Source organism: Saccoglossus kowalevskii, chromosome 8 (genome assembly GCF_978046115.1).
Source record: "Saccoglossus kowalevskii chromosome 8, keSacKowa6.1, whole genome shotgun sequence".
NCBI lineage: Eukaryota > Metazoa > Hemichordata > Enteropneusta > Harrimaniidae > Saccoglossus > Saccoglossus kowalevskii.
This window is the reverse complement of record NC_140648.1, coordinates 4,085,751-4,097,586: the sequence shown is the minus strand read 5'-3', so window position 1 is coordinate 4,097,586 and position 11,836 is coordinate 4,085,751. Positions and strand designations below refer to the sequence as shown.

The 11,836-nt window shown below is 33.6% G+C and overlaps 1 protein-coding gene across 3 annotated transcripts in view; it reads left to right on the top strand.

Moving 5' to 3' along the window:
* Nucleotides 1-3,373: 3,373 nt before the first annotated feature.
* The window catches only part of LOC100377811 (fas-binding factor 1 homolog), a 32,349-nt gene continuing 23,886 nt past the window's right edge, over nt 3,374-11,836 (top strand). For 2 of the 3 annotated variants that reach the window (XM_085502042.1, XM_002731151.4), the window contains exons 1-13: nt 3,374-3,508; nt 3,742-3,784; nt 4,105-4,158; nt 4,491-4,548; nt 5,425-5,485; nt 5,821-5,868; nt 6,143-6,278; nt 6,950-7,072; nt 7,481-7,609; nt 8,285-8,395; nt 9,150-9,314; nt 9,791-9,923; nt 11,302-11,592. In XM_085502042.1, the coding sequence (XP_085358168.1) occupies nt 3,500-3,508; nt 3,742-3,784; nt 4,105-4,158; nt 4,491-4,548; nt 5,425-5,485; nt 5,821-5,868; nt 6,143-6,278; nt 6,950-7,072; nt 7,481-7,609; nt 8,285-8,395; nt 9,150-9,314; nt 9,791-9,923; nt 11,302-11,592 (1,361 nt within the window). In that variant the 5' untranslated portion in view covers nt 3,374-3,499. The remainder of the gene's footprint in view (nt 3,509-3,741; nt 3,785-4,104; nt 4,159-4,490; nt 4,549-5,424; nt 5,486-5,820; nt 5,869-6,142; nt 6,279-6,949; nt 7,073-7,480; nt 7,610-8,284; nt 8,396-9,149; nt 9,315-9,790; nt 9,924-11,301; nt 11,593-11,836) is intronic. The other variant, XM_085502041.1, reaches the window with a different exon arrangement.

Here is an 11,836-nt window from a genome sequence, read left to right as displayed (position 1 = left end):
GATATTTACAACGTACTCTATCACATTTGAAAAACATGCGCAAAAATATTTTAATAAAATCTTCAATCGTCTTGCAATACACTCGGCGATTTTTTTCACTCAATTTAGTCTATAATTTCAAGCTCGTTTAGTCTGAGAACGATTTCTAAAATACTCTAAAGAATATATTTACCCGTTAATCGGTACGCAGACGGGCAACCCGGCGTTAAAACTCGGTAGTTTGAGTTCAAAATAACCACCGAATAGTAAATACGAAGGACAGGCGTATATAAGTTTGCCAACACAAATTTGTGATGCTTACCATAGTTTCCACTGCTGATACACGATGACGCACACATGCACATATTGCCACGTATTTAGTGGACGGGATGTGTTCATAATTTGAATTATCGTTCTCGTATAAGCCCTTGTGACAAGCTATGTATACACGACACCGGCCAGTTTCTATGGCAACTAATGAGAAGACAAATACTCAATTCGAGAAGATGTCCGACAATCCATAAGTGCAGCACAGCTGATCCTGTACCAATTTCAGGTGTGACAGCTCACACGAGCTCAGAGCTAACGTGTCTCGTAGCCAGGTCGGTTACGCGTCAGTTGATGTGACTTGTTTACGCCTATTGGTTGGTATAGTGTTACGTCACAGATAAGGCGTAATCGCAACACAGGATCGCAACAAATGCGATCGATTTTTATTTTTGCATGAGATACGTGTTAAAATAACTATGGCTTTTAAAGTGAAATTTATTGCTGCAGTGGTCATTAAACTTACGAGCCCTTGGCAACATGAAGATTATGTTATAGTTGCATGAACAAACATTTTGGAGTGGTAGGAGATTTACCTGGATTGACTTTACGTAAACATCCTTATGATTGTGATGTTTGAAGAAAAAAAATACGCCCTCTGGCGGTTGTTTTGACACAATATCCGGGTACGAGGAGATTTCTGCTGCCCGGAGTATAATTGTTTTCATTATGAATGACAAGCATACATTGTACATCATGTTTATCGTAGCATTTCCGACAAAAAACAATCTGTCGCCTTTATTCTATTGTACACAATAGGCATTCACGACGTTAGTCCTTTTCCCCGGTCCAGTTTCCGAATGACTGGAAGCTCATACTACTATAGTAGTCCGAGCTGAAAGCGACTGCTTGCAAATTGGCAGTCATATTAATCGTGAGGTTGTCAAGTTCGTTATTCTGTGGATAACTTAAATGTGGCAGAGTGCACGTGGGTGTCAGAGAAAGCATGCAACGGACTGACAGACGATTGTCAAGATTAATATCGAGAGGGTATCAGTCAGTCCAAGTGCGACTGCGGAATGTAATTACTGCTGACAACTTTGAGATTCACTGATCCAATGTTTTTGACAATGTCAACATCAGTCAAATCAACAATACGCCCTGATAACTACATCGTGTTCTATGTTGGTTTGCCTAAGTGGAAGTATCACGTGATACTACTGTGGGTTCAAGCTTATCATAGCGCATTTGAATATAACGAACACATATATCACAGTCCCTCTATAGACCGTCCTTACACATTATATATATTAATTTAAATATCTAACAATTATTACAATGTATATATACATGTATTCTTTGTATTTTTTCTAATGTTATGATACAAAGGTTTATTTGAGGCGAATGGTTTATTGATTGTCGAAATAGAACATAAATTATGCAAATAAGGTAGGTAAGTGACGTATTGGGACCGAACAGTAAATGGCGCAATATAATTTAAATATAAATGAATAAAAAGCCCAGAAATTTCAAAACCGTGACAAACGTATAAAACCAAAATTATGTTTTTTCATCATGATTGAAACAGAAATCCTAGTTAAGACCGCGTGCGACCAAATTCTATGATCCGTATCAGGTATAGACAACATAATCCAATCACCTTTGACACTTTGTAATTACCATGTAGAACATAAATTATAGATAAACAATATATTTTAAAAAATCGTGCTTCTTCCGGTCTTTCCAATGTATCCTCATTGATGATGTTTTTATTCTTTGTCAATGTCATTAACAAAGCCGTGTTTGTGTTGAAGTAGAATATGTTGATATTTTAGCGACGCTAAAATGAAGCGGGTCCATTCTTATAATTAGTTAGGAGTAATATCCTTCAATTTTAGTTGTTAAAATACAAATAGTTTAATTTTACAATTGAATAATTAAATTGGATTATCAGCGATGGCAATATATGTAAAATGTTATCATATTTTTTTTCAAATGTTGACCTAAATGACACATTTCACACGCCAGATGTAACACGTCGAGCCACTCAGCCTGCGTGAATAGCCAGCATGGGTGACCTATGACCCCTATATTAATTTTAAGGACTTCGGCGGAGTGATACATGTAATTGTTATAGTTGAATTATTGTTATTATTTTACCTTGAGTACATTAAGAATAATCTTAAGTTACCCATAATGCCACTTTAATTTGATGTAAATATACAGATAAAGCATTTTATTTCACCTGAAGTTATTAAAAAAAATATTATAACGGACAAAATAGTTGTTAAGATTACTGCTATATTGTAGGTCAGTTAGAATTGCACGGTTTTGAAACTGAACAGCCCCTCTCTCCACCAGACGTACATTAAAACTTGAAATGTCCAAATTGTTTCTCAGTTCAAGCTCGGATAAATTTTAATCAGATTTCTCTACAATGTTAGCGAAGGCAGTTCAACTTACACGTCTCTTGATTTTTTTTCAATAAAACAGAAAGCCAAGAGACTTTATGCAAATCTAAGTTGAACTGCAATCGCTAACGTTGTAGAGAAATCTTAATACAATTTATTCTAGCTAGAACTTCATTTTATATGTGTTTTTTTTCATTTTCCAGGCTTTCATGATCACCAATACTAGCAAATAAATAATAGGTTAAAATGAAATAAAATATATGAAAACAATTAATCATTAAATACACGTTTTAATTTCAGTTTGTTATATATACGTTGTATTCATTGAATAACCCTCAAATTTTCAATAATTAATGTTTATTTCAAATTAAACACAACATCCGTTATTATGAATTTAAGATACGATTTGACCGACGGGACAGCTGTGTTGATGATGTCGGAATCTGATAACACAATTGTTTTAAACCCGTGTTTTGCTGCATTCCATTATTTCATATATATATAAGATGTTCATTCGTTTGAACATATATCCTCTTTTTTAGGGTCTGTGGTTTGAGAGACTTGATATCCACGAGTTTTGTCACAAGCCGCTTTGCTCAGGGAATGGCCTTCCAAACAAACGCTCCTTGACAAGAAAAGCGCCACCACATGAGGGCACAGAAGGAAAAAAGTCTTACGTTCTGCACATGCGCAGATTGTACACATTTTTCATCATGGCGGCTTGAAGTTGTTTGCAAACAAATTGCAGCTGATCATCGCAAATATTTTGAGGATTTGATTTGTCTCCGGTCAGAAATATCACTAATTAACAACCACGAGCTATTTATGAATATACACATATTATGAGTAAGGTAAGGCGTTGACTAATAATCGCGATTTGGAAAATTATACAGGATTGCACGGAAGTGAATCAGGGTCGATCGTTGGAGTCGATGAATGGTATGGCGTCCCTTGCAACGGTCATTGGACACAAGCCAAAATCAAGGAACATTTAAAATAAATCTCTATTTTGGTGCATTTAAGCTAACGCATTTTCATTACTCTTTTCATTTTAATCTTAAATATATTTATTTTGATATTGCAGTCAGCTACGTTTCCAGGATTGGGTGGTCGGAGGAGCGGGCGAGGTATATGTTAAATAGTATTGTTATTTAATTTCACGGTTTTAAAAGGAATGTCTTACAATTCTAGATGCAAAACATATCTATGTGATTTATTAGGTAGGGTTGGGACTCGGTGATGTTTTCCGTTGTGTACATAATGCTATTAATTTAAGCCGTATTCTCCCCAGGAATAACTAAACCCACTCACCAAATAACCATATACCCTAAATATATTTGTTAGGGTCTATGAAATAACATAAATTTTCCATCAATTAATGTTGATTTCTTTGATAGCATTGACTACCTGGTTAACTTTGTGTTTATTATTATTATCACTCTTGCAGCCAGAGACCAGACTTCTTTGGACGATGTTCTTGGCGATTTACTCGGAAGTGATGGTGAGTACACTGGTTAAAGAATTGACAGTATCAATTATAATATGTCTAGTATTTGATAACATGAGACATTCCCTGGGTTAAAACCAGGACAGTAGTACAAAAAATGCTCTACATGTCTTTGCTTAAACTAGATGACACTCCATACATTTTGAGAAATTCTGCCCTGCAGGTTTGAGCATGTTTAGTTCCATTACAACTTGTCATTGTTTCACAGTTTAGTACATAATAATGTCATCAACACTGTTCTAATGATTAATTAATTGCTAATCATGTCTGCCTTTCACCTTAATAAAGAACAGTCCATTTAACAAATAATGTTTTTGTTACAATAGATGATACTCCAACCACAAAGAAGAAGTTTGGATTTCAAAGCAGTCCAAAGCCTCGAAGGTAGATTTGTTTGATGTCAGCTTATTACTTAGATTGAATGAATGAATGAATGAATGAATGAAGTTTATTTCACTATAAACATATATACATATAATAATATTAAAATAAATGTGATATATAAACAGATGAGTAAATAAAATTAAGTAAATAAGTCTATAATTTGAATTTTAGATATATATATTTAGATGTTTATATAAATTGTTTATAGTGAGGATCATGGAAATAGTTCCCTAGAACTAGTCTAGTCCATGACCCTTATAAAGAATGAACAAAATAAACAATAAATAATAATATTAATAAGTCATAGACAGGTACATAGTTGTACATTTAAATAATTGAATGGATTAAAAATCTTAAATTAACAAAAGAGATAAAAGAAAATAAACTGATTGAAGCATTTTTGTCAATTACTTGGTGAAAAACTTAATTATACAAAGTCAGAATAGTAACAATAAACATTATATATATACAAAAAAACATATATGAAATGAAATTATAGTAGACATTTCGTCGTTTCACTGACTTAGGAGAGCATTTTTTAATTTGGATTTAAATGTGTGTCTGTTCATTTCATTTTTGATTGTGCTAGGAAGGGAATTCCAATGGCGTGTTGCAGTAAATTTAATTGTTTTTTGGCATAAAGTTAGATTCATTTTGGGAATATAAAAACTATCAGCCATTGCTAAACGTGTTGCATAATTGTGGGGTATTGGGTCCAGATAATGATTTATTGTATGTGCAAAATGACAATTTTTTAGATCAAAAACAAATAGACATGTTTAAGTTTACATAACTTGTAAACATCTAATATTCTTTGTTCCCTTTTCTGTTCTACAATTCATATTTGTTGTTTTTATTTTATTTCCTTTTTTTCAGAGTTGATGATGATCCTGACTTCTATAGTAACTTAGCAGCTGAACTTGGTGAAAGTGAGCTGGTAAGTGTCGAGTAATAATAATATTTACATAATGTATCTCGGACAAGAATTACGAATAATTCAAAATGGACAACTTTTATAGCACCTAGCCGCCAAACTATTTGGTTGTATTTATATTTTGAATTAAAAAAAAAGTTGTATGACAGCAGATTCATAATAATAATAACATTATAATAATTATTATTATTATTTGGTGAAGATTTAGTCAGCATTTTTATTCAAGATTGATTTGATGTGAACTTCAATTTGAAATGAATGTTTTATTAACCATGTTTATAGCAAAATACAAAGTCGTTGTTCCTGTTTTGTTCATAACCTCTTTTTTTTCTTAACAGTCTGAAGTCTCAGATGCAGATATGACTGATGTGAACAAAGTATTACATGTAAGAAACAATAATTTCTGTCGAAATTATGCTAATAACACCATTTTATTTGTACTGCCAGTGCTCAGATGAATCCAGATCAATCTACAAAAATGTCTTAAAACACATTTGGGTACACATTGATTTCATGTAGTCTCTACATTTAGCAGGACCATTTAATTGCTGTAAATAGTTCTAGAAAAAAGGGATAACGTCTAACAGTCAAGGAGGAGTCACACAAACACACACATAAATTGTAATAATATAAATATAATTTTTTTGTCCTTCCATCTAGGATATGGGTGACATGGATGATGATCTACTTGGTTCTTTGAAGAGAAAATCTAAACCTTCCAAGGCAGAGCCTGAAAAGCAACCACCACCAACACGAAGAGGGAAAGATGCGGTAATTAGTAAGCCAGATACAAAAGGTTTGCAAAATTCCATATCAATTAAGGTAGAAGCCTACTCATAAATTAAAAAGGCAATATAAGGATATTGACCTAAAAAAAGGTGAGGGTCACCAGCCTGTTTTTCGAGTAATTAATGGTTGCATTTTAGTGGAAAGTCGCCATTTTGACACTATTATAACACTTTACCACAGGTTCCTATGGCAAAGATATTATGCATTATCTCAAAATCTAGCCTGGTGACATAGGCTGAAAAAAATCATATATTGTTAATGAAGGAGTACTTTTTGTTATTCTGAATTATTTTAAAAATCTGGTTTTTAAAAAGTGTCAAAAATGCAATTTTTCTTTTAACACTGTGTTCTGTGGAATTGTTCTAAAAATAGCAATTTTTAAGAAAAATTAGAACACGTTTCTCAAAAAGCATAACTGTAACACACAAAATAATGCTATTTCATTGTACCATGGGACATCAGCTTCATGATTGTACATAATAAACTAATGAACATTGTCATGCGATTTATGACCAATTTTGTCAAAAATTATGACTAGGCTTCGACCTTAAGACAGAGAAGGTGAAGATTTTCAGTCAGTTTACTACTCTGCGGTCACCCTTACCAACCAAAAACAAATAAGTAGAATAAAAAAAACATTGAATACTTTTCTCTTCACCTTGTTTTTATCTTTGACAGACATTGATGATGAACTTTCTAAGTTGTTGAACCAGTCATTAAAAGACAATTCCCAACCGAAATCATCTCAGAGCAAACCTAGGTATGATCTTAGCAAGCAAAGAAAGTCCATTGATTACACATGTAAGTATAAGTTGTCACTTACACCTTGTTTGCTCTATTAGTAGCACATATTATGCTTACATAAATTGTTTAGTGTTCCAGAAATCACTAAATTTTGCTCCAATGAAACACCTTGTCTATTACTTAGCCCAGCTGTATGTATACTGACTAGCTTGATTTAATGTTGTAACTTCATTAGCATGAGCTGTGTTTAAAATCCAATATGGCAATTTCATCTTCACTGCGTAACACAAACATAAATAATAACATGTTGAATGTGTTTGGATTTTTGAGTCTTAAATGTGGAGTTTAATTTGGTTTTAATCATTGACAACTGTTAAGTAAAAGTGTTAAGTAAAACGTCTGCATATTGGTTTTTACTCAAATACTTGATTTACATCACAGTATTTTTTTTTTAAATATATGCAGCCCTGCCAGTAGATGAAGAAGATCCTCTCAAGGGGTTGATTAGTGACGATGAAGATGATGAGAAGAGTGAGACTAAAAAAGCTGCTGAGTCCACGCCTTCAGATACTACATATGAATTGCCAGTTCAAAGTAGGTCATAAGCCATAGTACAAGTATTTGCTTTTTTCATTTAATTTCAGTTTGAATATCCATCCTCAGGTGCTCTACTTTTCAGAAGCTATTCTTACTTATTCTACCAAAGCAAGGAGCATTTCATATTATTTTAGGACATGTATATGAGATACTAAAAATTTAACTGACTGTATATGAGATGTGACCTGACCTGTACTGCCTGAGTGCATACTTTGCGGTATTCTTGTGATAATCTTATTATTATACATCTTTTTCCTGTTTGTAGTAATAATTTATAGCCCAAAATAAAAAAACAAAAATCTGTTTGCTCTGTGTGAATATTTGTATGAGTGAATTGTTCTATCACACTGTAATGCTTCTGTGTCTGATATAACCAGAGAAAAGTGTTAGAATATGAAGTTGGTGACTAAATTTACCTTGTTTAAAGGAATATTTAAATGTTCAAATGAGTGCTAATATATTTTAGAATGAGTGCTGATTTGTTTATTTATTTATTCAAAGATATGGCTCACTTCAAATAAGATAAGATAAGATTACGTTGCATAATGTCTATTCAAATAAAAATACAGCTTGGTGCTATAATACAGCTTTTTACCAAATGGCAAATTCTATTGTTTTTGGTGGTAGATGTTTAATAATGAGTGTTACATCCCTCTTTCATTTTTAATGTAGCAGAGAAACCTAAAGTTACTAAAGTTCCAAAGAAAAGAAAAGATGATATTGACCTTGGGGATGACATAAATGTACTGGATGCGCTAGGTTTTGATGACAGTCCACGTCCAGGTATGTGTCTGATTGTAAAAATGAAGAATGACTTTCTGAAAAAGTACTTTTCGCTTCAACTGCAATCAGTTGGTAGTTGAATTTCGAATATAGTACGGTAGTCTAAAATGAATATGAAGTGGAAAAGAAAATTCATTTTTCAGTGACAACAGCGGTATTTTATTGATGTGTTTTGAACCATTGGCAAGGAAAACTTTCTTGGATAAACTATTTTGCTAGATTTTATTTCAGCTGCTTCACCCATCCAATGGAAATGAATAATGTACTACAAAAATAAAATAGGCAAAAAAAACTACATTTATTCACAAATTTTCAAAATGTTTGTTGTGGCTTAGTAATACCGCAGTATTCTCGGGGGCGGACATCCGGGCATTTTCATCGCATGGCAACTATCACGGTGAAAACAAAGGCCAAAAACTCTCATCAGAAAACGGTACTTTGGAATGGTTGTTGAGATTCCCTGAACAGTGTAAAAAGATTACCTTTGTGTGTGTAACACATATAAATTTGATTGTTCAGGATTACTTCAAAGTTGAGTTCCTGTTGTTTTCTCGAATTTTCACCGGGCTCTTTGCTCTGCGTTCTGCGTTCCTCCAGCAGCGCGTGCAGAACCTGTAGAAATGCGTGGTACAGTGGTACGCGTCTTAGCAACGTGGAACGTCTTGTGACGTTGCTCCGCCCCGAGGACAGGACAGCCATTATGTAGCACAATGCTATGAGTGCTTGATGTAATAAACCGTACTTGTACACACAGGGAAAAAAGTGGGCAAAGACGACGATGAAATATTGAAAGCTAAGTCTAAAGTAAATGAGTTATTTGGAAGTAGACCAAGCAGTGCCAGTAAATCATTAGAAAGACCACCAACGGGAGAACGCAGGCAATTTGTACTTGATAAGAAATATACTAAGCCCAAACCCGGTAAGACATTTCATCCTTTTTACATTTTGGATAGGGAGATAGGAACAATGGCCATAAATGACAGAATGTTGTTGTGTTCAGAATGGACGGTGCTAAATAGTTAGAATGCAGAATATTTTAAAAAGCAATGACAGTTCTTTATACATTGCTGAGTGAAAGATTTCATCACGAAAATGACAAAGAGCAAATAAAAAGTAGGGGAACCTGAACCTTTTTCTATGAAAACAATGACCTTGGACTATACCATTAAGTCCTACTCATTTTTAATTGAATTTTTACAAAATTCATATTTCAAAAACTAGTTTCGGTACCCACATTTTTCCCCCCAGACTTTCAAAATGACCAATCACATGAAATAATTTAGCAACATTTCAGGAAATATATATATTTTCTTATTTACGATTATACAAGCTGTATTTACCGTACAAAAACAACTACACTGGCTTAATATCTTTAAATAAATATATTTTTGACAGATGCCAAAGAACAAAAACCAGAGGACTACACATTTGGTGGTTACATGCCATCATCTGTGACAACTCCTCCAACATCAAGAGCAGCTACGCCGGGATCAAGAGGTGGAACAGCTGGTTCCAGAAGATCTGTCAGGTACTGTGAACAAAGATTTTTACAACTTCACCTGTATGTGTGTTACGTCTTCTCAAAATATTTTTATTATATTAGCATTCATTCATATTGCATTCAAATCAGATCACTAGTTATTTCATGCAAATTGATGATACTGCCAATCACACTGATATGCATATTGGATGGTACATTTATCATTATTACTCCATTACTGTACAGTCTGTAACTACATTGGCCATCATAATTTTATCTGGATTCAAGTGGAGAAAAAGGATATATAATTGTGTCTGTGATTACTCTGGAAGCTGGATTCCAGACTGTGTATTTTTTCTGTTGTTATTATGTAGTTCTAATAATTATTCACAAATGCACACGCTAGTATTAATTTGAGGTTTGAGGTAAAAATGTACTTCAGTGTGTTGTTGCTCTATAATAAACAATGGATGTGTCACATACTCAACTCATCTGTCTAGTTTCCAACTACAGCCATGCTAATATAAGTTGTATTTCCATCTTTTGCTTCTTGTTTCCGATGATTTTGAAAGCATTCTTCATCTTAAGGTTAAATTACTACAGTGTTATATCTGGGTGTTTGAGGCTTCTATTAGGTCAGTCTACTTGTGTATCCATGTAATAATTTCTTGTTGTCTGCTGTACAGTGGTACTGTAGTAGTAGTAGTATTACAAATGTACTTTCTACATGTAGCATAGAATTTACATTCTGTAATTGTGAAAGTTTCTTTTTTTCATGATATATACCTCTGTGTGATATAAGATTAATTACTATGAACAGTTTATTGAAGTGTTTTAATTCTTGATTATTACTGAATTATCATTCATGAATTAAGAAGTTTATGATGTAGGTATATACCGGGGGGGGGGGGGGGGGGGTATATAAGAATCAGAATTCTATAGCTGCAGTTCTGTAATTCACTTGGTTTGGCTGTAAGCTGCTGCACTTTCATTTGTTATCATCAGTAGGGTTATTTTGTCAACCATGGGTTGATTACAAAACTAGGGAGCGACAAAAAAAAACTCCTACAATGGTCACCTTATAATGGATGAATAACCCCTACTGTTTTACAAGAAACAAAAGTATAACAAACTATGTGAAAAATGAGAGCTACAGACCTGTTGTGTCTGATAAAAATGAACCAATCTTGATTGCGAAGTGGTCCACTGTATTCAGTGATGTGGAAATCACAGTAATTAATATGTAAATTGAGATGAATATAGCACAGGCTGTTGATAAACCTATATTTAAGATCATAAAGTTTTGTGCAGTTTGTAGTAGCTATACTATAATGCCTATCTATAAACATTCTGAAATACATCTTTAGTGCTACAAATAAATTCATTTGCCATTGATAAATTGGTTTATGTTTTCTTTCTTTTCCAGATTTGCAGATAGCGATAGTGATGAAGGTGGATCAAAAAATAGACTATCAGCATCATTGCCAATAGATTCTCACAGGCAGTCTGATAGGTTGGGAATTTCTGGGTCCCCACCCAAATCAGACAGCACTTCTGATTGGCTGGGATTGAGTACAGGAAATAAAGACCCTGAGCCAATCAAACCCAAGGTCAATAACACACCAATGATTACCTCAACACCTAAGAGCAGTGGCAAGACATCCAGTGCTGATTATTTAGGCCTTGGAGATGACATTGATGTAGACTCTCTTGCACAGTAAGTTTGATTTTTATACTTAATTGTTCAAGTACTGTAAAATATTTTATTTTTGCTGGATTAAATTTTCGCTGAAAATCCTTTTTTGAAAGTTCTGTATGGAATTTATTTTCACTGATTTTTGATGAGTTGAATGTGAAATATAGAAAAATAATCCCTTCAGCGAAAATGGCGAAAATAAATTCCTAGCCAAAATATTCTAAGTCCACATACATCTTCTTGAAATTTGGTATGAGTGATGGTC